The sequence below is a fragment of the Anguilla rostrata genome, chromosome 1 (assembly GCF_018555375.3).
Source record: "Anguilla rostrata isolate EN2019 chromosome 1, ASM1855537v3, whole genome shotgun sequence".
NCBI lineage: Eukaryota > Metazoa > Chordata > Actinopteri > Anguilliformes > Anguillidae > Anguilla > Anguilla rostrata.
Genome location: NC_057933.1, coordinates 66,735,598 through 66,761,991, shown reverse-complemented (window position 1 = coordinate 66,761,991; position 26,394 = coordinate 66,735,598). Strand labels below are relative to the sequence as shown.

At 40.2% G+C, this 26,394-nt stretch overlaps 3 protein-coding genes across 6 annotated transcripts in view; all 3 read right to left on the bottom strand.

Moving 5' to 3' along the window:
- Positions 1 to 509: 509 nt before the first annotated feature.
- Positions 510 to 14,606, bottom strand: rpz4 (rapunzel 4). Of its 3 annotated transcripts, none has more exons than XM_064351384.1 (3): positions 13,513 to 14,606; positions 4,806 to 4,899; positions 510 to 4,505 (listed from the first exon to the last, which is right to left on the bottom strand). In XM_064351384.1, the coding sequence occupies exon 3, from the start codon at positions 4,462 to 4,464 to the stop codon at positions 3,292 to 3,294; it is 1,173 nt and encodes a 390-aa protein (XP_064207454.1). In that variant the 5' UTR covers positions 4,465 to 4,505; positions 4,806 to 4,899; positions 13,513 to 14,606; the 3' UTR covers positions 510 to 3,291. The 3 variants fall into 3 exon arrangements, with proteins under 3 accessions (XP_064207454.1, XP_064207446.1, XP_064207465.1); XM_064351376.1 differs by lacking the exon at positions 13,513 to 14,606 and adding an exon at positions 9,273 to 9,761; XM_064351395.1 differs by lacking the exons at positions 4,806 to 4,899; positions 13,513 to 14,606 and adding an exon at positions 9,273 to 9,761.
- Positions 9,882 to 13,424, bottom strand: rpz5 (rapunzel 5). The gene is made up of 2 exons (XM_064351363.1): positions 12,877 to 13,424; positions 9,882 to 11,762 (listed from the first exon to the last, which is right to left on the bottom strand). The coding sequence occupies exon 2, from the start codon at positions 11,701 to 11,703 to the stop codon at positions 10,522 to 10,524; it is 1,182 nt and encodes a 393-aa protein (XP_064207433.1). The 5' UTR covers positions 11,704 to 11,762; positions 12,877 to 13,424; the 3' UTR covers positions 9,882 to 10,521.
- Positions 14,607 to 23,821: 9,215 nt separating the features above from the next.
- LOC135263385 (protein rapunzel-like) overlaps positions 23,822 to 26,394 on the bottom strand; it is a 3,588-nt gene continuing 1,015 nt past the window's right edge. The window contains exon 2 of one of the 2 annotated variants that reach the window (XM_064351352.1): positions 23,822 to 25,859. In XM_064351352.1, the coding sequence (XP_064207422.1) occupies positions 24,669 to 25,853 (1,185 nt within the window). In that variant the 5' untranslated portion in view covers positions 25,854 to 25,859 and the 3' untranslated portion in view covers positions 23,822 to 24,668. Of the gene's footprint in view, positions 25,907 to 26,394 lie in introns of both variants that reach the window. The other variant, XM_064351342.1, reaches the window with a different exon arrangement.

Sequence of the window (26,394 nt, the reverse complement as noted above, 5' to 3'; positions counted from 1 at the left end):
CTCTTTCAATATACTTCCACAAACACAAGTACCCTTCCACGCTGAAACGGGTGAATACCACTCAGGCAGACAGTAGACCTTTGGCCATTCCCATTCCTTGAGAGCTGATCCTGAATCAGAACCAAAAATGTATCTACAAGGTGTGCCTTTTAATATACTTCTTCAATGCTTAATTTTAGGATTAAAAATAGTTTGATACACATACTATACCGGCCAACAGCATATCTGTGTGCTGTGCTGCATAATCAAGACAATGTTACAAATTCTCAATACATCCATGCAAATTACCGTATAATTTTAAGTGTAACACCCACATCTTGAAAAGGAATGTAGTAAAATGAATCCATAGCCAACAGCTGGAAAAATATTATAATTGCTCATTATTAATGATTGAGTAAGGCTTGTAAGCAATGGAAAATTACTCAATGGGGCAGCTTTGTTGTTTTTTATTTTTAACTCAAACCATGCTAGAATAAACATCAATGAAGAGAAAATAACCGAAAATAAACCCCAATTTAGAATTAATTTATTGAAACTGTCCTATTAGTAAGAGAACAAATGCACAGCAGTTTAGAGGCAATATGTCTTACAGAATGTGATATGAGTTTTGACATAATGTGACAAAAGAAAGTAATCAAATTTCAGCTGTTTTAGAGTTACAGCATAAAAGGAAATCTTACCAACAAAATAAAAGCAAATAGTCCTTTTTAACATTATAAATGTGAAATAGATTAATAATCAAGTAAATCATACAGGGGAGTAAAGCAAAGAACTTTTCAAGTATGTTCTTTTTATACAGGATACAACATTGACGCTATCAGCTATAACATGTACAGCCAACATGTAAACTTGCACCAGAGTTTAGATCAGGCACTTCAGGACATTGTACTGTGCATCAAAATGTGTAAAGCTACAATTATAAAATGCACTGACAAACACATATAAACCGGATGTGGAATTACTGTCGTTTATAAATCTTCTCACCGGGGCAAATAAAACTGTAATGCAAGGCCAATCAATGAAAATTCTGCCTGAAAATGTCCCATTGGACACTAGTATATGCAAGTGGGCAGTGATTTTGTGTCTCAGCTGTAGGACTGTGGATCTGTGAAAAACATTTACAAGCAAACCAGTATCTCAGCCACCACTGTGCTGTACTTGTCTGAACATGCCCACACTTGTTCTTCGTGGATCTGCTCTGCATTTGTGGGGGTTGTTTCAATGAAATTCCATGGAATAGGTCCAGGACTAGCTTTGAGGAAATGGACAAAATTACTTTTTCCCAGTGGAAATGATGAACCAGAAACAAAGAAAAAATTAGTTACAATATGTAGTTGCCATTGTGACTTGAAGTAAGCTCAGTAAAAAGTCACAATTTGAGTTTTGACAATAACCTTTTTGAAACAACAGCTAGAATTTAAAATATAAGTATGATTACATTGAACAATAAAAGTCATTTTATTGGAGTGGATATGCATCTGCTTTTTAAGTAAAGTGGATATTCCCTCTTGCCAAATTCAGAGACTACATTCAAATATAAAAAGCTTCATTGGGTTGACAGACAGACAGAGTGAGTTACTTGTCACAGAAGTACAAGCTAAACCCCAGTGTGAAAGCATAAGCCTTGGTTATTACATTAGCTAATTATGGCCAGAATTGCACAGGTGAACATAATTAGATTTGTCCCAGCAGGTGTATAGTAGGCTAAATTTTGCCATGGTTCACTGGCTTACCTGAATTAGTTTCTCCAAATGATGTATCTCACAAGAATGAGCAACCAATTGCTATCAGTGGGAGAAAAATCTATCTTCCAATAAGTTCTATATCTTCTGTAGTAGTGTATGGATTGTATTGTTAAATATATTATTAGTGTGGTTGCCTTAGGCAAGCACACTATTATTATTGCACATATTATTTTTTTTATTATTATTATTCTTTCCACCCATTTTTTGGACCGCTACTCCTCCCAGAGTTTTCGCACCACATATACGTGCAATATGTCAAATCAAGCGGCTTAATCGGGAATGGTGTGCTATTACTTTGTGGGCAATTTTTCCCCATAGGGAATGAATGGCAGAATGTTCAGCCTTGTGATGTCACAATGCTCTGTCTTCTCACCCTTGTGATGTCACAATGCCCTGTCTTCTAGCAGCAGTACTCTGGTCTCTCTCTAGGTTTGAACATTCTGCCATTCATCTCTATGGGGAAAATTGCCCACAAATTGTGCAATGCCTCATTGGACATGGTAGAGAGTCCTTTGTCCATTGGTGTAGATCAGCCTCGCCCCCCTTCCTGATTGGCCGATGTTTGATATTTCATAACTTTTGAACCGTTTGTCATAGAGAGCAACTGGTCGCCACATTGGACTCAGTAAAGACCTAGCAACCGCCTAGAACTCCATAGCAACCCCCTAGCAACCACCTAGAACACCCTAGCAACCGTATAGAACTCCATAGCAACCACCTAACAACACACTAGCAACCACCTGGAACACCATAGCAAATGCCTAGCAACACCCTAGCAACCGGCTATAACTCCATAGCAACCACCTAGCAACACCATAGTAACCACCTAGAACTCCATAGCATCCACCTAGCAACACCCTAGCAAACACCTGGAACACCATAACAACTGCCTAGCAACACCCTAGCAACCGCCTATAACTCCATAGCAACCACCTAGCAACATCCTAGCAACCATCTAGAATACCCAAGCAACACCCTAGCAACCGCCTATAACTCCATAACAAATGCCTAGCAACACCTAGCAACCGGCTATAACTCCATAGCAACCACCTAGCAACACCCTAGCAACCACCCGGAACACCATAAAAACTGCCTAGCAACACCATAGCAACCGCCTAGAACTCCATAGCAACCACCTAGCAACATCCTAGCAACCACTTAGAATACCCTAGCAACCACCTAGCAATGCCCTAGCAAACCACCTGGAGCTCCATGGCAACCACCTGAAACTCCATAGCAACCACCTAGCACCACCCTAGCAACCGCCTAGAATTCTATGAAACCACCTAGAACTCCATAGAACCACCTAGCAACACCCTAGCAACTGCCTCAAACATCATAGCAACTACCTATCACTGTTCACTCTGTTCAGCAGAAAGTCGACTTTGCATTGGCGGCAACCACACTTCACAATTTCTGCAGGAATTGTCTAGTTTTTTATAAATATTGTAAAATACGTAATTACATCTCTTTTCACAAACAGTACACAAACTATTACATTCCATGTTAAATCTACCAGTCAGTGTTCTTCTCCTGAGACCTAGCCTCAGGCTGAATGAACACACACATAGAAATTCTTGTGGATGTCCCAGTAATGCAGTTCATCCGAGAAGCTCCAGGAGTAAGCCAGATCTTTCGAGGCCTTGACTGTATGGACGACACAAACAGGCATTTGGTCAAACAGCATCTCTGCCACGGTCACCACGGTGAGCTTCTTCATCCCCTGGATCAGCTGTTGGATCCGGGCTTTGTCTAGAGGTTCAGGGGAGGCGCTGTAAGACACCATCACGTTCAGTTTCTCATCTGATCCTTCCACCTGGAAACGGCTCTTTCCTGTAGAGCACTGGAATTCTCCTCTGCTTCTGAACAAGCCAGCGGGGGAGCTGAACACTCTGACAGACCACAGCACCCAATCATACTTCTTCTTTAGGGTCTCCAGTATAGCATCTGCTAGCTGTTGTTTGGTCTTTTCCCCCTGGTCCTTCACCACCCAGTATGCATCTATTTTGGCCTGCTCGGGGAAGCTGTTGATACAGTCTTCAATGACGGCATTCATCTTCCACTGGACAGCCTTCATCTTCTCCCCCCACTCCTGAAGCAGCTCATCTTCATCACCACCTTCTTTCAGGGCTGTGTATCCCATTAGAGCAATGAGACCCACACAGAAGAGTTTTTTCAGCCGTGCACAGAAGTCCTCCATAGGTCGACGGCTCTTCTTTTCATAGTTCAGAGTGATCTCCAGTACTGACTCCCCAGAGAAGTTGTCTCCTGTCACAGCATTGTACAGGGTGTGCAAGTTCTTGTCACCTCCAGTCTTGGCAAAGTGTTCCAAGAAGAGCTTCTTCTTGACTTCTCTGAACTTTGGTTTGGCGTTGAGGATGTCCATGTATTTGCGGAACTGATTAGTTAGATTCTCCTCCACCGAGAAGTACCTGGCATCATTTACACTCTTCGTAATTTCCTGGTTGATGCGCTGGACTTCCTCAGAAACAACCTCCAGGCGGTCTCGTACCTTCTGAAACTGCTCCTTCATGAACGTTGCCTCCTTGCTCTCCACATTGCCCAGGGCCAGCCTCACGATGGGTGCTGCAATGGAAAAAACAGGGAAAAGGTCCCCAGCGATGCTGGCCACAACCTCTGCACCTTGCTCAAATACATCCATCACAGATTCCACCACACTCTTATTTTCAGATACAAGTCTCTGTAGTTGATTAGCCATCTTTGATTTGGACCACAGGAGCAATCTGAATGATATTAATTCTGTAAAAGAAAGAAGACAAGAACAGTTTTTTTTTTGCTTTTTTACCACAAATGGTCATAATTCCAACAAAAATCCTTGTAAAAAATCTAAAATCGTATATTATTTGGTATTCTCATGACACTCCAGTTTTGATTTCCTTCTTGTTTGACTTATGCTAAGATGAGATCACACTCAGCCAAAGGTATTTGCTTTTATTTTCAAAACAAATGTGAAAATCAAGCATGGCACAAAACAGGAAACAGAATACCACTTCTTAATAGGCAGCCACGAACATCACTGAGGTCCAAGTATTTACTTACTGTAACACAGGCCTGGTACTTCTAGGGTGTAGGCTGTCTGCACTTACTCAAAGTCCCAGTTCACCAAGTGAACCAGGACAGAAAGTCTGATATACTGTAGGAGGAGAAAGCAATGTTAACTATTCTGCTGAAGAAAAGCCATGGGATTGATGTAATTTGACATGCTACATGAGTAATGCATCAACAATGCAAGAAAGCTGTATGTTGAATATATGGTTAAAAGTCATAAAGCCTAAAATCTTGCTGAGAAAATTAATTGAATTTCATTTTTCTAGGTTATTATTGTCCTATTTTTATGCAAAAGACCAAGATACTGACAAATTAACTATTTTTTAAATAAAACTTAGTTGATGAATAAAAAGATGCAGGTTATTACTTTAAGTTGACTGTAATTATCAGCATGATTGAGCATAATGAACACAATGTATGGATACATTACACAACACATTAGTAACTGATACTCTAGTCTAAAGTCCTACAAAGAATAGGACATCACAATCATGCCCACTGGCGAAAGGACATCTGATAAATGTTAAAGTCCAATTTTATTTTATTTTTTGTTGTTGATCCACAAATGACTCAATAAAGGTAATCAGTATGTTAATGAAACAGCAATTTGGAAAGAATCTTACTACTGTAAATGGTTCCTCAGATTCAACACACAGAAAACTGTTGAGAAAGTCAAAGTTACTGCAGCTTATTTAAGAAAATATCATAATTGATTTAAACAATAAATATTTTGGTGAGAAGCATGGCACAACCATGTTATAACATGGGAGAAAACACAGGTAGGTAACGACTTTACAGACAGGAGTTGAGCCAGTAATAGTACGTTCTAGAGCAAAGGCATAATTGAAGAGATCATTTTTATATAATTTCATATAAAATGTTTAAGAGGCTTAGTCCTGCTCAGCTCCATTTTATTTGATTGTGTAAATAACTGCTCCAACTATTTCCAGTGGCTCAAAGATTTTGAAAAAAAAACAAAAAAACAGGCATGTGCGGGACAGACATAAATGAGTGGACATTCCTGCAGTAATGAAGATACACTTAGGAACATTTTGAGAGAGAACACATTGGATTCGTTTATTACCCCTGTTTTCACTACTGGTAACACTACTGAGTGGTTTTATACTGTGTTTTTTGAGATGAGAGATCATATTTGGTATGGGGGTTCTTGGACAATTTCTCCATACAGAGTCTTTCAAAAAGTTTTGATATTTTGGCCTGTACTTGTGGATTGCCAGCTTCAATTCAAACAGCTCATTTTTTATTGTATTCAAGTCAGATGACTGGGATGAACAATTTGGTAGTCAATTAAACATTTCTTTGTTAATTATGAGGTTTGCTTGGGATTAGATTTATTGTAGAACAACCTATGTGTGCTGTCAAATTTAATCTTCCTGGTTGGGATACTATGTTATTGGCCCATTTTCCTTGGTCCTTGTTGAAGTTCATGACTACATGACTTTAACAAGAAGCCCCAAGACCCACAGATGCAAAACAACTCTATAACATCAAAGATCCACCACAATATTTCACCGTAGGTATGACAATATTTTCAACATAAGCATCCTCCTTCTGACACCAAGCCCACTGGTGTGCCTGGCTAAAAAGCTCAATTCTGGTCTCATCTGACCATAGCACACTTACAATTGAAGTTTAGCAACACAATACATAGTTTGGATACTTACAGTATACACCTATGATGTTTGAAGTTAGTTAACACAGTCTAAATTGTATAATTTTAATCACAGGGGCCAGGTGCACCCCTTACTACTGGTCATGAGAAACCACTTGCTAATCCTGCAGATCTGTGAAACCCAACTCACACATCTGACGTCATACCTCATCCAAACACCTCAAAACTCCTGCTAGCCAGCCCCACTCTCTCTAGCCTATGCCGCCATGGGAACTGTGGGGGGACTGTGATTTATTAAAGGAAGTAAAACTAGCTGGACAAGAACACATTTTCCACAGAAACCCAGCCGGTAACCATGGCAACAAGACAATGGAAACTATTCTGTCAGCTTCTTTCACTGCTCCGTGCTCCCAAGGGCTTTTTAAATGACAGAAGACCAGGGCAGACCTTCATTTGATTTGCAAGCCCTTATGCTCTCATCTGTTTTTTGTTTTTTTTGGTCTGTGCAGGTGTCTCCACTGTGACTATAGGTAGAGTGATACGTGTTTTAGGAATCCGTTCTCGCAATACCAACAGCATGGAGCAATACTGAGGAAGTCAGATTGTGGTCCACAGGGGTGTGGGTGTGTTCTAACAGCAGTATTATAAATAAAGGACTGCTCCTGAATTAGAATAAAACAATATAATTACATCCATTTCCAGAATTTGCAAAGCTCTAGAATGTGCCTGAAGAACATGAAAATAATATGCTAGCTATTCCAAAATAAAAACCTCCATGTTATGGCAATTAGATGTAATAGAATAACATATGGCAACAAGAAGGAAAAACAATTCCAAGGCAAAATGGCTCAGTCTTTCTGCAACATGCTTCAAGCCAAATACATCAAAGTGCACACAATCAAAGTGCATAGAGGCAGTCTTCATAATAATACTGTAGATGGTATGATGTCAAAATGAAAGCTACCACACATGTCCAGCAACAGTATGCATTCTATTTAGTGCACAGTCAATCAATGAGGTATGAAAAGGCCGGCATTAGAAAAGGGTTTTCTTCTCATTTGATTAGGAAACATGCACACGCCCTTACACTCAATCTGAGTTATTACTGCCTTCCAATAAGCTGGCCTCCCAATAGGGTGTTTGGCCTTCAGCAAATGTTCTACTGAGACATTGTAATATAGCACACCACTAATGCAGGCAGACTGTGCTGGGAAACCACTGAACATTTCTGTTTTACATGTTCAGCGCAGCGATGGGCCAATCTACAAATGGATATCGTGGAGCTGCAACTCTTATTTTTATTTTTGAAATGTTTACACTTTCTATTACTGCAACCATGTGACTTACTGATTTACTCCTTTTTTAATCAAGAGAAACTTGCATTTTAGACCAGCATATCATAGTCACCATTTCACTGCAGTAAGGCAATTTGGTTTCTCTGAAGTTGGTTGCATTGGGTTCTTCCTGTGTCATGTGTATTATATGGCATATCATATTGTCCTATGTATTATAGCTATTGCACATATTGTAAAAAGATTTTCCATGGGCTTTCATTTTAAAGAATGACCCAATACACAACAAGAGTCAATGAATAAGTAAACATCATACCATATTGTCTAAAACATTTAAACAAGTACTGAACAGGAAAAATGGGTGCTGGTTACAGCTTTGGGCTTCTGGGGTTTGCAAGTTCAAATCTAACTGCTGAACAAAAATCTACCGGAGAAGGAGCAAAGCTGATAGAATTTTTGTTAGCCTCATGTGTTCTTTACGAATCGTCTTCAACGGCTTCAACTTCCTTGTTCACAATTGTGAAAAATAAATGACATTTTATACTGTCGTAGGCTGAATATCTTTTCTCCTGTCAACACAATAATGTAATCCAAGACAATGCGGGTGTGTGTATTTATAGTTAGTTGTTGCTACTTGATATTCCTGACACTTCGAGGGCGAGGCCATCCGTTTTCTTGAAACAACACCTTCTCAAGAAAAACAAGAACACTTCAGGTAACTTCGCTTCCTGACAGAAAAACTGGCCCGTATAAAGTGAACTTCACACAGTTAAACTCCATTCCGATTTATGTAGCCACATTTAAGAGGAAATCACATTGTACCGTCATGATCGATTCGGCGATTCAGACGTTATTGCTAATCACAAAGCAATGAAAGCACATTAATCGCCAAGCTGTGTCCTGAGGTAAAGTACCTAATTTAATTACTTTTTCACTGCTGAAACATCTGTTTAAGTAAATGTTCACTGAACTTTAAAGACCATTCCGTGGCAGCCAACTGGGATTTTTCAGTCTCTATACAATTCCACGTTGTTTTATTAAATGCAAGAACAAAATTCGAAAATATTTGGATAGAATGTGTGCAAAATATAAAACATCAATATGATTTCACCTATCAACTGCTTGCGCTACTTCCTGAAAGAGGCCTGCTTCAATGTTAGAGGAAGTAGTAAACGCAAAAGCTTACTTTTCAGTTTAGTGTAGTGTAGTGGAAAAGCGCTTGCACTGTTCTGCTGCCTAAGAGGCTACACAATCGAAGACTACACATTTAAAAATCAGCAGTTCTGGCACAAATGCTATGCATTTCTGTGAAAAAACGTATTATAGTTATCTACGATAGACGGCTAGCTTTTGATCCAATGTCAAATCACGTTCATAATCTGGAAATGGAAAGTTTCACTTTCTCGCTGATGTTCTCCACTGTACTGTTCGTCGCTCTAAGAGCGTCTGCTAAGTGATTGTAATGTAATATAGCCAAGGAAACAATAATTGAATAAATAATTTCATGAAAGCCACATGGGGTTATAAACTCACCTTAAAAGCGCTGTAAACACAATTTACTGAACTAACCTGGCGTGCAGTTCGCCTTTTTGTCAGGGTTGTTCAGGTTACTGTTGAAGTAGCTGGCACACCCACTTTGCACTTTGAGGTTGGAATTGTTGAAAAAGCTGCCTGTCAGGCTATGCAAGTTATCGCTAAGTTAGGGAACTTTAAATGTATTGTGTCTTAAAAGGTGCCAGAATATGTTACCAAATGACGGCCATAGTGTGTAAATTTCTGTTTTATTTTTTTGAATTAACGTCATGTTTTCATCAATAATTATGCTACACTAAGAACCAGCTACAGCTAAAATTAGCTGTGATTATTTACAGCACATATTTTTTGTATTGTTTGTATTATGGAATAAATATTTATTGATGCTTTTCTTTTCATTCTGAATGTCTTGTATTTTAAGCAGTCTTTTTACTCACAGCTTATTGCATTAGGCCTATTGCCTGGATTTTTTGTATATGCCAAACGAGAACACAACCATTTGAGTATTAGGAACAAAATCATAATTTATGCTTAGTGCATGACTCAGACAGATGCCATAGTTAAGCTTTTTCAAATATATATTTACATTTCCCACAAAAAAACAATCAGTTATATTTAAATTGAGACTTTATTGTTGGTAATGGCAGCATATACAAATTTAAAAAAGAGGTTGATATACTACGTGAAACTAAACCAGCTTGAACTACATAAAACAAATATTCCATGCAATGGTTCTACAACACTCCAATGTGCAGGGTTGTCTTCTGAAAATCCAGCACTATTTTGAGCCATGACAGGTTCATATATGTTTATATATATATGCTAAATGTTTAAATGCCATTTATATTATGGATATACCAAACATCTGTAGTTTAATTGAAAGCATTGAGAGACACAGAAAACAATTGTTGATTCACTTTCTCTTTGGTTTACAGGAGTACCATTTAGGTTCACAAACATCTTGTAACAGCAAAAAATTAAATTTAGTGTCTTTTATAAGAAACCTGTTCCATTTTTATGAATATTGATTAAAAAAAAAAAAAAAAAAAAAAAAGGATCCTGGCTTAACAAAATCTAGGACAAGCAGTAAAATCCAGTCAAAAAATGTCCACACTTATCAGCTATGTTTTCTGGCTAGCTTTTAATGTGCAATGGCAGACATTTCTTAAAATGCTGATTTAAAAAAAAGGAACATTGTGGTTGCATGGATTTATATAACTATTGTGATTATGGATCCTACATCAAACGACTATTCAGAGTGGATGCATAGGTATGCTCTTTTATGTTTCCCGAAGTAGTAACACTCCTCAGGGAAGCTGTTGGACTCCACTACATCCTTGTATCGACTGACCGCATGCACCACACAATTTGGTAGGTCATTGCAGAGGGTCTGAGCCACAGACACCATGTTTCCCTTAAGCTTTTGCCTCTCAATCTGCTCTTGGATATGACTCTTATTGATGGGCTTGGGATCTGCACTGAAAGAGATCACGACCCTGATGTTGTTCCTGGTCAGGAGGTCAAAAAAGTTGCCACCGCCACCACGGCCGTGGTACTTCTTGCCAGCCAGCCAGTTCCAGAAAAACAGCCCCCCGTGGCTAAACACCCGGAGAGACCAGGAAACCCAGTCGTACTTCTTAACGAGGAAGGCCAAAAGCGACTGGGTAAAGTTTGGGTCAATACTTCCTTGCTTCTCTTGGAGGAGGTGTTCTATATCCTCCTTGGCCTGGACAGCAAAATTCCCTGTACAGTCATCCACTGCTGCCTTCATGCGCTTCTCCACATCCTCCATTCGCCCCTGCCACTTCTTCGCCATGTCTTCCCCAACATTTCCGTCTTTCAGGGCAGCGTGGCCCATGACTGCTATGATTCCCACAACAAAGAGCTTCTTCAGTCGGGCACAGAATTCTTCCACAGCTCGACGGCTCCTCTGCTCTGTAGATACCACTGTCTCTAGCATAGGGTCCCCACAGGTGTTTTCTCCAGTGACCGCGTTGTACAGGGCATCCAGGTTCAGGTCTCCATCTGTGTTCTCAAAATGGCTGAGAAACTTGTCCTTCTTCTTCTCCTTGAATTTGGGCTTGGCATTGACAAACTCCTGGAACTTCTCATACTGGCTGATCATCTGTGCTTCACGGTCAAAGTTCTGCTTGTTCATGGAGGTGCGCTGCATCTCCAATGCTATGCGATCAACCTCATCCTGGATGCTCTCCAATTTCTGGTTTACTTTTTCGAACTGCTCAGTCAGGTACTTAGCCTCCTTGCCCTCTGGATTATTGAGGAGCTCTGCCGAGGCCACAAACACAGCCTCTAAAATGGGGTGGAGTTGGCCCACTGTGGCAGCTAGCACCTCACAACCTTGACCCATTATCTCCACCCCCTTCTCAATTTTGTCCTTGTTCTGCAGCACCCATTCTTCTACACGGTTCATTTTGTCCCACTCTCACGGGGTGTCGACCACTTTCCCTTCAGAATGCTCAAGAGTGCCTGCTGTGAAAAAGAATGGAAGAATAATTTTGAGATTTACTTAAGAGCAACATTTTTTGAAACGATTATTGCCCTGCTCACTTTTAGAACCATTAAGTCTACATTTTTCTCATTTTTTTTGCAATATTTCTTACACAATAGCCAATACAAAGATGGAGCAGTATGAATTTCAGTCAATCCAACAAGATGAAATACAAAGAATGGAGGTTTAATAGGACAAATTTAATAATCTTAGCAACAGCTATTGAATAAACATCAAGAAAAATTGAGAAATCTTCCTGGTGTAAGGAACAAACCAGTGCTGTGCCACACCCTGCGACAAGTAACATGACACAACCAGGATTTTGGTGGTATAGAGTCACTCTAAAAGATATTTTTAAATAAAAGTGCTTCATAATGTATTTAAAAAAGACATTTTATTAAAAAAATACATCAAAAGTAACATATGTTCTTCTGTATGACGTGGATGATTACGCAATATGAAATACAGGACTTTTGGGGGAAATTTATAAAATCCTGACAAAAGCAAAAAACCCTAAGCAAACACAGATGTTCACAACATGGGCAACGGTGGGAAAATGAAAAGGACATTAACATTTGTGAAGGCAGCAGGTCTTTTCACTGCACAGGGGCATTATCTCACTCACATATCTCATCTCCCCAGATTCCAAATCCACTAAAAAATGACACACCCTGAACTGAGAGAGCTTGTAGCCTTTGCCACTACACTTGTTCTGTAATCAGAAACAGATTGCCTGCACTAACATTCTACCCTAATAAGTAATATGATGTTGCACAAAAATATAGAAAAAAAATAATATACAGTAAACTTCAAAAGAGAAACGTATCGTTGTCACACAGTAATCATATCCAAATCAATATTTTGGACCCAAGCCTGAATTTACCAAACACTCTCACATCAAAGCTAGGGGTTTGTTTTAGATGTTTTTTTCCATATGCAATGTCACCAGTTTACTGGCAGTCTGAGTCACTTCAATTGCACAATGCAGAATTAGAATATGTAATTCCACTATAATTAAGAATGTGCATTAATAACCAGACTGATTGCTTTATTCCAACACCCAGACAAAAGCAAAAAGAGGGGAAAAGTACTTACAGAGTATGGATCCTGATATCCAGAAAATACTCTGGCTTTGTTATTGCAAGTCCTCACTTGGAAAAATTTAGGTAGCTTGGAACTCTAGACTTCAGGTTTCAAATTTAAAGAAAAAAATCCCTGTTTACTAGAAAATGCATAGTTAGCTTGCTCCACGCTTAAAAGTGATATAAACCAAACTGAGCAATTGTTCAAGACACATGCATTCCAACCTGTGATCCCTCTTTTCCACCTTACTGGAATGGCAAACATCCTCCAGAACACAAGACCACATCCTTTATTTTTAATCCACTCAGCCATATTCCCACAGACCTTCAGCTACCGTTCAATATTGGTTTAGCCACACCATTCTAACAGCTCTAAGTGCACTTGTGTTTCACCTGTATTGTGTAAACCAAACAAATATGTGCACAGGGTTCCCTTTCAAAGCCTCTTCTTTATTTAACACATCATCAAAAATCAACTGCTCTTCTGAGTTTCAAACCATTTTTAGTCTCCTGCCATGCATGGAACAGAAAAAACTTTTAAACAGGGGGAAAGAAACACTTCCATAGGCAAAATAATCTTTTTTTTTTAAATCCACAAACAAGGACAAAGTAGTTTTTTTTTTCTAAGAGCAGGACTAAGAGAACTTACCTCTAGTTCAACAGAGGGGTGCAATCCTGTTTCTAACCAGAGACCAGCTGTGCCTTTGAGCAGCAATCACCCAGGGTCGGGATGTATATATAGACTTGTTCCCGTGGCACTCCCCCTTGGAGCTCCTCCATCCCCTCTGAGCATTCCGGAGAACCCACTCCGAGGGATAAGGGGCAGGCACTGAGACAGATAACATCCTGTAAACACTCCTCCTAAAGGACGTGACACACAGAATGTGAAAAATAAGATGGAGGGACAAGAAAAGCAGTCAAGCAGTTATAGCCCACAAAGTGTTTTTTTTTTTTTTTTTTTTTTTTTAGTTGCTAAGGACAGCAGCTTTGAAGAAGTTTGCCGTTTGAGTCACACATAATGACTCTGACATCCTGGTCTGTTCTTTTATCAGCACTAAGATAAATAAAACACTAAATAAACATATCTGCTGTGTAGCTTGATATTTCAAGTTCACAGATGCTCAGAATGTAAGTTCTTGCACATGTTATGCACAGGACAGCCACGGCATCCTGAGAGGAATGAATGTTCATCTTTTGTCTCAGACTGTGTGGACACTTTGAACTTGGTGGGGCGTTCTCAGGGAAACTGAGAAATTGGGGTGAAAAATGCCCTTGAGCAGGCACAGCTTGGAGATCCAGCCTGTCGCAGTGAGCTCAGACGAATAATGAAAGGCTCCAGTGTTTCTAGAATGACGCTGTGGCCGGAATACTTATCCGTGCCTTCACAGGACACAGCGTGGCCCATTCGTGGGAATGCCCACCGCGCCCGTTACGGTCAGAGAAGAACGAAAAAGGCGTGGCATGGAGGCACGGCCGTCCCCTGTGCCCCGATGCAGTGGCCAGCCATGCTGGCACGCCTGTGCCACCGTTTTTTATGTGCCGTTAGATCTCGCACTATGCAAACTAGTGACAATCAAAGCCTCTAATACATCTCACAGTATCCAAATGGCATCTGGTGTGCACACAGTGACAAAAGTAAGTTACTCGGAAGCTTGAAGATATTAGGGATTTTCTCAACATTGTGGAGTTCCAAAGTTTTGGTTTCTGTCTTTGTTCATAAATTGGTCATAAATTCAGGTCACACTACGTTATCTTTTGTTCCCTGACTAGCAAGAAACCATTTACAATGACTCGACCAAGAGATGGACTGAAATGTTAATGCCCTTAGTAGCAGGTAGGTAGTTTCATGGAGCAATAGTGAAAATCAGATTGTGCACTGAGGGAGCAATCCTGTAACTCATTAAAATGTATTATCAAAAAAATAACAACCAGGTGAACAAGATATGCCAGACAGGCCAGTGTTTTTTCTTTTAGTTTTTTTTTGTTTTCTACTCTCTCCATTTGTTATGTCTGTGTTTAGAGAAGTAATTGCCATAACTGTCTGAATATTCCTGTTCAACCACCTTAATAAAGTCTCGTTTTCAAGAGCGTCAAATATCACCCTAGACTCAATGAAAAACCCTAGAAAAATTCATTCTGAAAACGTCTTTATTTATTGCAAACCTCAGTATAAATTAGGTAAATATACAAAAAAAAATAAGGGATTTTTAATGCAGCAGCTCTGATCCTTTTGTTCCCGTCATTAATTCTTTAAACCTGCAAAGCATTCAGACAATGTGAATACTGTGTATACTGGTGGTGTTACACCAAAAGAACAATGCCTCACATTGTAGTTCACCACAAGAATAATTAGGCAATGGAAATCTTTTTTTTGTTGTTGTTGCAATTATCAAATCACGTGACACACAGGGCACTGATGTAGTTTGTTTTTTTTAAATTCTAACTTAACTTTCAAGAGCTTTCAATAACATGCTTTATTTATGAACAATGTCTGGAGAATTATGCATATTGTAACTGCATATCAGTAGTACATCACAGTAGATTGTTTGAAAATGTGGATATATAAAGAATATGTTCTTTAGTAGTTGTGCGCTGTTTAAAAAGCTTTTTCAAGAAAAGGAACACGCACAATCATTGGGAAGTTTGACAAGAAAAAAAAAACAAATGGGGGAGGGGGGCTTTGATGACGGGACTGGGCAAAAGAACAGCCTCTTCTGCTTCTTTTTAATGAGATATCTGTAATGTTAGTCTGACCTTGACTTTTTACTCATGATGTCCACTTGCCACAAGATGTCACCTTTGCTCTGAGAGAAGACCCAGAGAGTTACCCCTTTAGCAGGGCTATTCACCCAGGTCTTGATGGCCACAGTGCGACGTCTTCCTATTGTTTCACACTCTCTGAACTGGGGAGGGAGGCAGAAATGACTCAATCAAGACAATGAAAAGTTTTAACAGTTGGGCAGACACATGGCTGCAATTACACCATTCAGGAACCATAGTCTTCTGTCCCAAATTGTGTAAAACAGGAGAAAAAAGTCTTAAGGGGATGAATCACTCTTAAAGGCCTGTGCTGACAGCCTCAAGGTTACAGATTCCAGGCCTTCTTGGGGACTTTCCACAATAGAAGAACACAACTTGTTACTGTTTTGTGAGTGCAGACAATGTGGCCCCCTTTTAGGAGATGCTATTTCTATTGGCTCTTAATACAACCCCGTCTTAACAGTCTTCCTTGTTTCTCCTACTCCTAGGTCTGTTCACATTAGTGTTTGCAGAGTGTATTTGAACACTGCTCTTGATCTTTTATGCTACTGTCTGCATTGTTGGACTGATCCTATAGTGACCCTCCACACAGAGGGACTCTCTTTTCAATGCGTAACCAACACTGGGTGTGGTTGTCAGCAGCAGGATGGAGAGGCCCACCCTGGGCCACAAAACCAGATGTCTGACAGAGAAAACACCATTGCAGCAGGATTAAAGGGGCCTAAAAATGTATTTATAACTAATTACAGGTTGACTGCATAATATATATCTTAATGTTTGTATGCAGTATATTACCTCTCAATTGACCTCAGTATACAGCATGATGTATTTGTGTATTTCATGTGAGGCAATTTCAGCCTTATTGTGCTGTGAATTGAATGAGATTCTGGAAATTAAAAGCAGGAAATGGTTGCCCTTTAAAACATAACATGTATGGCAGGTTATTGCGTATGTACACAGACAGACAGTTTCTGTGTGTGTACATGCGCGCATGCATGTGTATGTGTGGGTGTGTGTGTGCGTGCGTATGTGTGTGAATATGCATGATATCAATTGTCTCTTTAAAATGGCAGCACTGGAAATATTACCACAAGTAGAATGTCGTTTGGGGGAACGGACGCGTTAACGGCTGCCTCCTCCAGCCTTCTGTTTCTCCCGTGGGAAAACTAGTGTGGGTTGGGCTGCTTTACTCAGAATGGGCTGAGCCTCTGAAACGAAAGTGTTATTATGATAAGCCAAGCAGAAACGTGAGAACTTGCCAGAGGCTTCAAACAGTAAACTCACTGTTGTGTCATTGTAAAGCTTGCAGAACACCATACACTCAGCTTTAGGAGTGCCAGTACTGGGTGCATCAGTGTATGACGGAATGCCAGTTGTGTTGTTGTATGCATAACAGTATAATTAATACATTCTTCCATCTACGTTTTGTTTAATAATTGCGAGGTATACCTTGGAAGTCAGAAAATCAAAAAAAGAAAAAAAAAGAAAATCAAAGCTCTGTCAACACTTCATACTACAGATATGCTATGTGTTGGAGTGGAGTTTTGGCATGGGCTCTGTATGCTGTTGAAGAATGGCAGATGGAGGGTTATCATGGTCCATTCACAGAGTCTGCCCCTGGGGTGGATGAGGATGGGAGCTGGGCAAATAATGTTTTGTCATCGCTGTGGCAACAGCATCATTTCCTGCTGCTTGCAACAGGAATCCTGTGGATGTCGCTCCTAGATTTCAAAGTTTTGCTGCCAGCACTCTGCCATTCTTTAGAGGCAGAACAACACAGGTCTCACACAGCAGGTGTTTCCAGGCCACGGGTAATAAGGACCCAGTGAGAGACAGGGGGCGTTCTTCATTCCGCTTTATCTATCAGGAGAGGAAAGGGACTGTCCTTGACAGATGAGAACTCCCCTGCTTCCGCTGGTGGAGGGAGGTATTAGAGGAAATACGATACACGCTCTGGCCAAAAATGCTGACCACCATTTTTGTCAACATTGCTATATGTTGTGTGCGCGAGCACAGCTCTTAGAAAAAAATTCAGCCTGGTGCTCATGCCAATGTTCGAGGAGTTCACTTAGCAAGGAAGGGGCATCGGGAGTTCAGTTTCAGCATGATTGTACGCTTTGTTATTTGCGTTGTAATAAATGTTTAACAACTTTCAATGGTTCTAAAGAAAGGTGCTTGTTTTGTGCTACCAAACATGAATCTGTCCTGTAAAAGCCATTCACAATGTATGTTATGTGTTCCCCAGAAACATGAAACAAATTTACAGCACTAATTTGACATACACACATTTTAAATGGTATGATGAAGAATTGATAACCTGAAAAGCCAAATAGGCTACCATCATGTCAATGACTCACAGCCAAAATGGTCACTTTTTTTTGGATCTAGCAGTCTTATGTGCTAAATCCAAATTAAATATGCTATCCTAAAAATATTTTATCATAATTTTTACAGTAGCCTGATCACCTGGCTTTAGATGATAAATGGACTGTATTTATATAATTGATGCCTCTCATTAACCAGAGCATTTAGGGGTTAGGTGTCTTGCTCAAGGACACTTCGACACACCCAGGGCAGGGCTCGAACCCGCAACCCTCCGATTGCCAGACAACCGCTCTTACCTCCTGAGCTATGTCGCCCCATAATAGATAAGGCCTGTTTTCCCTGTCCGTGGCTACTGTTATTCACAGTGATGCTCTTACTGAGTTATGATCTTTGATAGAGAAAGCGGAAGAGTTATGATCTGTACTGATCTGTATGCACATCGGGGCATTGCCCTCCTCAGAGATGCTGGCGTAACTCAACCTGAATGCAGACAACTCACTCGACTCCATCTATCATTCTCATTGGATCAATATAGTCTCCAGAGCAGATCAGAGGAAATAGATAAGGGCATGGCAGCTTGTACAGAGCTGGGTATCGATCGCAAACAAAGTCACCTTTGACTGTTTTTGTGCCCTCGGTTTAAACAAGCAAACATGCTTAAATGTTAATTGATTCACTGGATCGGAGTATGCCTTGTTATATCATACCTTATGTCCAGCTACATATATCATATTAGAGAGAGAGGGAAAGAGTATGTGAGAGTGTGTGTGTGTGTGTGTGTGTGTGTGAGAGAGAGAGAGAGAGAGAGAGAGAGAACAAATTATTACATTTCTTTGTTTATTAGGCTATTCATCACATATATAAAGCTGCTATTAAAGTCTACCTCTCTTCATCAGTAAAATAGAATTTCATACTTAAACCTTTCACACTTCGTTACACTAGAATATAGTCTCATTTGTATTTCACGAAGGCACTAGCTTGGCCCTCACATGGTCATTTAACACGCCCCACTGTTCGAACACAATTGGCTATGCATTCTTCCAGTCAGACACAGCCTCCCACAGAAAGTCCATTTACTGACAAACAACTGATCCTTTTGAGAAGGGGAGTGGAGAGACAGAGTGAGTGAGTGTGTGTGTGTGTGTGTGTGTGTGTGAGAGAGAGAGAGAGAGAGAGAGAGAGAGATATTAATTACAAGATTAATTACATTCTTCTGATTATAACTATTCATTTCTATTGCAGACATGAGCATCAGTAATAAATATAATATCATAACTTTCTATTTTACCTGAATTGTATGTGTCTGAATATTATATGAATTTGCATTTGCAATTAGACCTATTCTTAGATCAATATCAATAAAATAATGCAGCACTGAAATTAAACAAGGCACAGAAAGAAGAACAGAGAGAGAATACAATTACCCAGTATCTCATGGAGAATCAGAGCACAGATCAATATATTGATTCCAACTTTAATTCACTAATGCATATGAGGACAGACCAACAAGAGAAAACTCTAAGACTATTTATAGTTTTTTGTAAAAAGCCTCCTGCCTCTAAAAGCCTGTTTTCCGGCAGTTAGGCCACTTCTGCTTTGTAATCCTGTTCCCACAGGACTGATGCAATAAATGATTCATTTGGGACTAAAGGCCTTACTCTGTGTGTTTCATTGGGGGGTTAAGTATGGAATCATTGCTGTTGCTTCCTGTTTCAGTAGTGGTGAATGGTGGTGCTGGGTTTCTTAAGTCACATTCATCGCCTTCAGTTTCTCAGGCTCACTCCTCATTCCTTGAGGAAGGGGGGTTGGGGGTTAGCATTGCTGTCCCTGTGCCCCTAGCAGAAAATGACCACTAACTGTTCACATCTACAGCTCAGAGGTCAGCTGCTGTTATTAATTCGAGGTTTCGATGTGAAAATTCTGGAACTGCACTGTTGTGGTAATGCTGTTATGGCACATATATAGTTACAGACATGCATCCATCCGAATGTTTAATTTCTTTTTTAATGAACGTTTTCCATCGTCAATGTTATGTTCTACATCCTGTCCTGTGTGAATCATATTTGTGCCTAATTATTAGGGGAGATGAAGAAAGTCCTCCTATGATCAGTAACAAAGCACTCAGTGTCAATCCCCCCAACAGCAATGTTATGTGAACTGACAGACTGGATGAAAACAGGGACCCCGTGAATGAGCCCCTCTCTGACAGACTGATGTAATGCAATATGGGGGGGGGGGGTGAGAGTGTATTTGGGGGGGAAAATACCTAAATGCTGACGTGTCTATGAACTGCTCTATCAAGCAGAAGGAGGGAGTATGTGGTATGTGTGTATCTTTGAGTGAGTGGGAAGGGAGTAACTAGGTTGGTAGGGAAGGTGCACTCAGGGAGAGAGACATAGGAAGAGAGGGAGAGAGACATACTACAGATGGCCTTGAGTGCTTGATGGGAAACAGGAAGACACAGGATGCATTAGAATAGATATAGCAGAGTATAGCACTTGTTCAATTTACAATGCCTAAAATAATTAGAATTCAGACAACAGTATGGCACAGCAGCTAGGTCACTGTTCAGGATACTGAACTAGTGTGCATATGAATGTCTCCCCTAAATGTTAGGGAATAACTTTGAAAAGTGACCTAGAAGGCTTTGGTAAATGTGATTGCCCCTGTGTCAGTGAACAAATGTTTTAATGCTTTTTATCAGATTAGCCCATTTAAAGAGGGGCAGACTGGTCGATGGTCCACTCGGACCGACAGATAATAGCATTACTTTCGGCTCTTGATTGGCAGAAGCAGACAGGCAGAGCCACGCTGCGATTGATCGCACGCCTCCAGGGGCACTCTAATGCCGGCCTCCATGAAATCAGTCATTTGTTTATTAAATATTGATGTTGGCTGATATCCTTTCCTGGGGCAGGTAGTTTTGTACCCTTTAAAGGAGGACAACTCCGTTTTGTTCCAGCCCTTCAAATCCACCTCATGAAGCTTGGCACAGGATGAATAAACAGCTAATAAGAGCAGACACCCCACGGCCGCCATCTTCGTCACTGATTAGATCAGCACTGGTAGGGTGCCATCTCCAGTTTCTCTTCCCAAGGCCCCATAATGGCCTCTTGGCTGCATAGTTGGCTTCTGTTCCTTCCCAGATCCACCCACACCATTCAATTTCCTTATTGTTCAGTGAAGCTTAACTGGAATATCGATCCCCAAGAGAAAGACCAGGCATTAATCTTCCCCTCCTGAGGACAGCAGTGAAGAAGGAATGAGAAGATCAATACTGTGACATTCCCTGGATCCTCTACTATGCCTGCCATCTCCCCAAACTCATTCAGTTCTGCAATCAGGTGTTTTCTTGCAGTGTTTCTGAATGATTTTTGATTAAACATCTGATTAGATACAGTATTTTGAATATCTAATACAATCTTTAAAGTGAGTAAAAATATGAATGTCTATTACATTGTGAAAACAGCTATAATAAACAAACATTTCAAAAACATTTTAGTTCCAGCCCGTCAAACTGACAGGTTCAATGAAGGATCGCCCATTTTGTTTCATTTGAGTGAATCAGCTGAATAAATTTGTTCTTCATCTCTTTGTTTATGGCGCCATCTGTCTTCAAAATCAGGCTGCTGCCATTTTTTTCCCCTCAAGTAAGTATTGTCACAGGAAAGAACAAAGAATAAGGGTTTTACTCCCTTACCACAAAGCAAGTTCTTACTGAATCGTGTAGCTGACCAAGAGAATTAACGCCCCAATTTGAGTGACAGCCCAGATTAACACAAAGCCAATGAAAACCTTAATCGGGGAAGAGTGTTTAGTGGATCAATAGGAGACACGGGGGGAGAAGCCACAGAACCACTAATGAAAATGGGGGTTTCCTGTGGTGCACATATCTGGTCGCTGTGGGTTGTAAATGATAGACACTGTATATGAACTGATCAGCTCCATGACAACCACTGGCACTAGTCATGATTAAGCACTGATTGTGAGAAATGTTCTGAGATCATTATAAAGGAGGTAACAAGAGCGACTGCAAAGGCAGGCACCATTAAGGGGTGTCTAGTCTAGCAACTCAACAAAATTCACAGGCTAGATTAGCAGATGTGTTGAGGTAAGTGTTAACAGTACAAACCCCCACTTGGTTTTCAGAGCTGGAAAAAAACAACATACAGTGCCAAGTTCCAGGGTTCTAAGTCCTTAAATTCCACATATCCAAGGGAAAGTCCTGTACCGATTTTATGTGACTTTTGTAAATCAGTCAGCGTTGCCTTTGTAAAAAAAATAAAATTACAAGAATTTGGAGTTTTTTGAGGACCTTTAAAAGAATTATGAATAAAAACCCCTTCAGCATGCATAGGTGGCTAAATTAATTATCTGTTCAATAAAATTCAGGAGGGTCAATCTGATTACCTCATAGTTGCAAGGGGAGGGAAAAAATTAAAAATAATTAAAAACAAACAAAAAAAACAATAATAATGCTTATTGTATGGCAGAATTATGTATCCATTTCCCTCCAGAAGGCACAGACATCCTTCTAATTCCTCAGTTTATGTTAGCTGAAACTCTGAAGAAAACTAAAATTCTAACCATGCCTTTAAAATGGATCTTCCCCTTTAGTGTGACAAGGTTTTTTTTTTCTCACACCTGTCTTTGAAAAATGTGTTTGAGAGCTGAAGAAGCCAGAAATATCGTGCTGCGTTAGCAAGTGCATGGCTGCCTTCAGAATATATTATTTAGCAACATGGTGAGTATGCAGTTCTTTTAGACACCCGCTTGGCTGCAGAAAACAGAATAGCCATTTATCAAATGCTGTGGCTTTAAAAAAAAAATCACAATTGCTTAATTAAACATTTATGGTATGAATAATAATCTTTCAACAAAAAATCTAAATGACAAATAGTAGGCCTGGATGATGTGTGTAATGCATTGTGGTAGGCTACTATACCAAATGAATGCATCAGATGTAATTGCTTATCTTCTGAAAAATGTAGAATCGCTAATGCTATTTCAACAAATTCCCTCAATACTACAAATCAGTAGCTACTTAATAAAGTATGATGTAGGCTACCAAATAGCTCTAATTATAAGCTGTGGCCACTGGATGTATAGTTACTGAACTGAGTGACAGGATTTGGCAGTTGCTGGAGTTGCTGCTGTATAGTTACCAAACATCTGGCCAATGTGATGTCTGGCCTGTACACATCATCCCGATATATAAAATTTCAGTGGCGGAATCAGATGCACCGACAAAACTATCCTATTTTCAAAATAATACCACTGACATATACTGTTTAAAAGAGTAAAACAAGTATAGAATTTCATGAGCAAAGACAAAATAAACAAGGATGAAAAGTGATGTAGTACAGGATTGGACACTCAACAGTACACAGTCCTGGCGAAAGCCCTGACACAGTCATTTTTCTTGCTGTTAAAATTACGATCGTGTCCACCGCGCCAAACCCTGACGGGCGTAATGAGTAATTCCATAGCGCTGAGCAAAGCACTTTGAAGCTCATTTTCCCTGTATTAATGGAGTTAAAGGCTGCATGCTGACTGTTAAAGGAGGGCACCCACTTAGAAAATGCTGACTTAAATGCAAATATAAATCAAGATATGCTGGACCAAAGAAAGATATATGATATATGTCTTGATGTTAACCATGGTTTACATCTGTTACAAAAAAATTATAAATATAATAATAATAATAATAATAATAATAATAGGAAGAAGAAGAAGAAGAAGAATTTTTAAATGTAAATGGTTATTTTTAAAGCAAGATTCCAAGCAACTGCCAGATTACACTATGGCAAAATGGGATGTAAGAGTCATGACGTTGAAATGAAAAACATCCAAAATGACTTTAACATTTAACATTTTTAACATTTATTACAGTGAAATACTGCTAATTACATCAATGTAATGGTGAATAATTACACTTTAGTATTTAAACATCATCTTACCTAATTTCTCACATCATTTTTCACAGATACAAGTTGGGACATGCATGTGCATATGTTTACTTTATATGAGTACAGAGTTGAAGTGATAATGGACATGCATAAATGATTATTTTAAAGTCACACTACTTTTGTATCATAAAGATACACAGCATCAATTAGATCATTTCCAAAATATCCAATCAAAATAAACTAAATAAATGGCCTGTTTTTACATTTATTTTTACTATCTATTACTAAACCCTGGTTAATTACATATAATTATATATACTGCTTTGAAGGCTCACGGTTATTGTAAACAGATCGAGACAGGCCCACCTTGGTCCTGGAGAACTTAGAAAATGTGTATAGCAATTTGGCAATGGCCGTCAATCTTTTTTTGCACACATACAGACCTTTATATAAATAGAAATCATGAAAAACTGTATGAATTACATCCAAACAGGAAGACATGGCCCTCCTATGCCCACTCAGAACAGAGCTCACCTCTGATCTCATCATGTTCGTAATTTGGGATCTAATATAACCCTTTTCAAGGAAGTCTGCCTTGTTGAAGGTTTGGTCGTTGTGGCACAAATTACCTTTGACCTTCATACAGTATATGTATGTTTTATCTCATGTCTATATGTCTACAGCAAAGCTTTAACTTTCTTTTCGAGGCTAGTCTAACAGGGAGTACATAAAACAAATAATGACAATCCACCAGTATAAGTTAGGTGCAGATGAATTGGGTCATCACACTGTTGTGTGTAAAAGTGCTAGCTCACTCAGAGTGCACGCATAGTGCCACGTTCTTGTGCCTCTCCCAGTAATGGCAGTCCTCTGGAAAGCTCCAGGCCGCACAGCTCTCCTTGTGGCGGCTCACTGCGTGTGCCACAAACCCGGGCAGCTGCTTCTGCAGGGCCTCCACCACAGCCTGGACGTTTCCTTTCTTCGCCAGGCCCTCCATCAGCTGCCGGATGCAGTCCTTGGGCACCGGCTGGGGACTACAGCTGTAGGACACCACCACGTTGGTGTCATTCACCTGCAACACGTCAAACCAGTTCTGGCCCACCACATGCTGGAAGTTGTCCCCAGCGCGCCAGTTCCGGTAGCTGCTGCCAGAATGGTTGATCACACGAACTGACCAGCTCACCCAGTCGTATTTCCTGGTCAGGAACTGTTGCAGTGCCTCAGCTGTGTCCTGGTTGCTCTTCTCCTCCTTCCCATGGACCAACTGCTTTATGTCCAGACAAGCCTGTTCTGGGAAGGCTGCCACACACTCCTCAATAGTAATCTTCATCCTGGTCTCCACTTCCTGGATCTTCTGGTTCCAATCCTCAATCATTGCCTGCTCTTGCTCCTCCCCATGTGTCAGTGCACAGTGGCCCAGCAGAGAGATCAGCCCCAGGCAGAAGAGCTCTTTCATTCGAACACAGAAATCCTCCAGGGTTCTCCTGTTCCTGGCCTCATATCTTTCCACTACCTCTAGAATGGACTCCCCAAAAGTGTTTCTCCCCATCACAGCATCATAGAGCACGTGGAGGTTTTTGTCCCCTCCTGTTTTGCCAAAGTGCTCCAGAAACAGTCTGGTCTTGACCTCCCGGAACTCTGGCTTGGCCTCCAGGATGTCCATATACTTGCGGAACTGGTTCCGGAGGTTCTCCTCCACAGAGAAGTACTGGGAGTCCAACCGTCCCTTCTTGATCTCATTATCTATGTTCTCCAGCTGGGTGGAGAGGATATCTAGCTGGTTTCGCACAACCAAAAACTGCTCCTTGACGTAGAAGACCTCCTTGCTGTGCACGTTGTCCAGGACCAACCGCAGGACCGGGGCGGCCGCCTCGCACAGGGGGAATAGCTCCCCGACTGCGCTGGCCACTACCTCCGCCCCCCGCTCAAACATCTCCATGACAGCCTCAATGGCCTCCTTCTTCTGGGCCACAGCCTTTTCCAGTGGACTGGTCATGGTCTTCTAGGGAGTCTAGAGAAACTACAGTAAATGGGAGCCCTTTGCAACTGCTAACATGGAGTAACACACACAAAGCATGGTTAGGAGACTTAGCGAGTTCCATTTTAAATTTATTCTGTACAAACATGGCATGATTTCAATTTTAGAATTTCAGAATTGAAATTGATCAAAATTCTCTCATTTTAGAATTGATTCAAAAAGATAGGAAATAACTATTGTCAATCATAGTCCTAATCCCATAATTCTCTGTTTAAATATCTATAAAGCACATATTTATTAGTATTAGATACTATCTAGTCTGTAAGTAATCAAAGCACTAATTTAGTCAGGCAAATGGCAAACATTGTTGGGCTTGTCATTATGTTATGTTATGTCATGTTATGTTATGTTATGTTAACGTTAAAGGCTACACTGGAGATACAGTGCATTTTGGCACTGACTATGCTAAAAAATAAAATAATCTTGTCTTTAAATATTGTTACATTGTAAATTTAAAAATATATGTTTGAAGGATTAAATGGCAAATGGTTGTAATTTG

Bases quoted from the DNA above. Each gene is read 5' to 3' on its own strand.
- rpz4 (XM_064351384.1), bottom strand. From the start codon at position 4,464: ATGGCTAATCAACTACAGAGACTTGTATCTGAAAATAAGAGTGTGGTG.
- rpz5 (XM_064351363.1), bottom strand. From the start codon at position 11,703: ATGAACCGTGTAGAAGAATGGGTGCTGCAGAACAAGGACAAAATTGAG.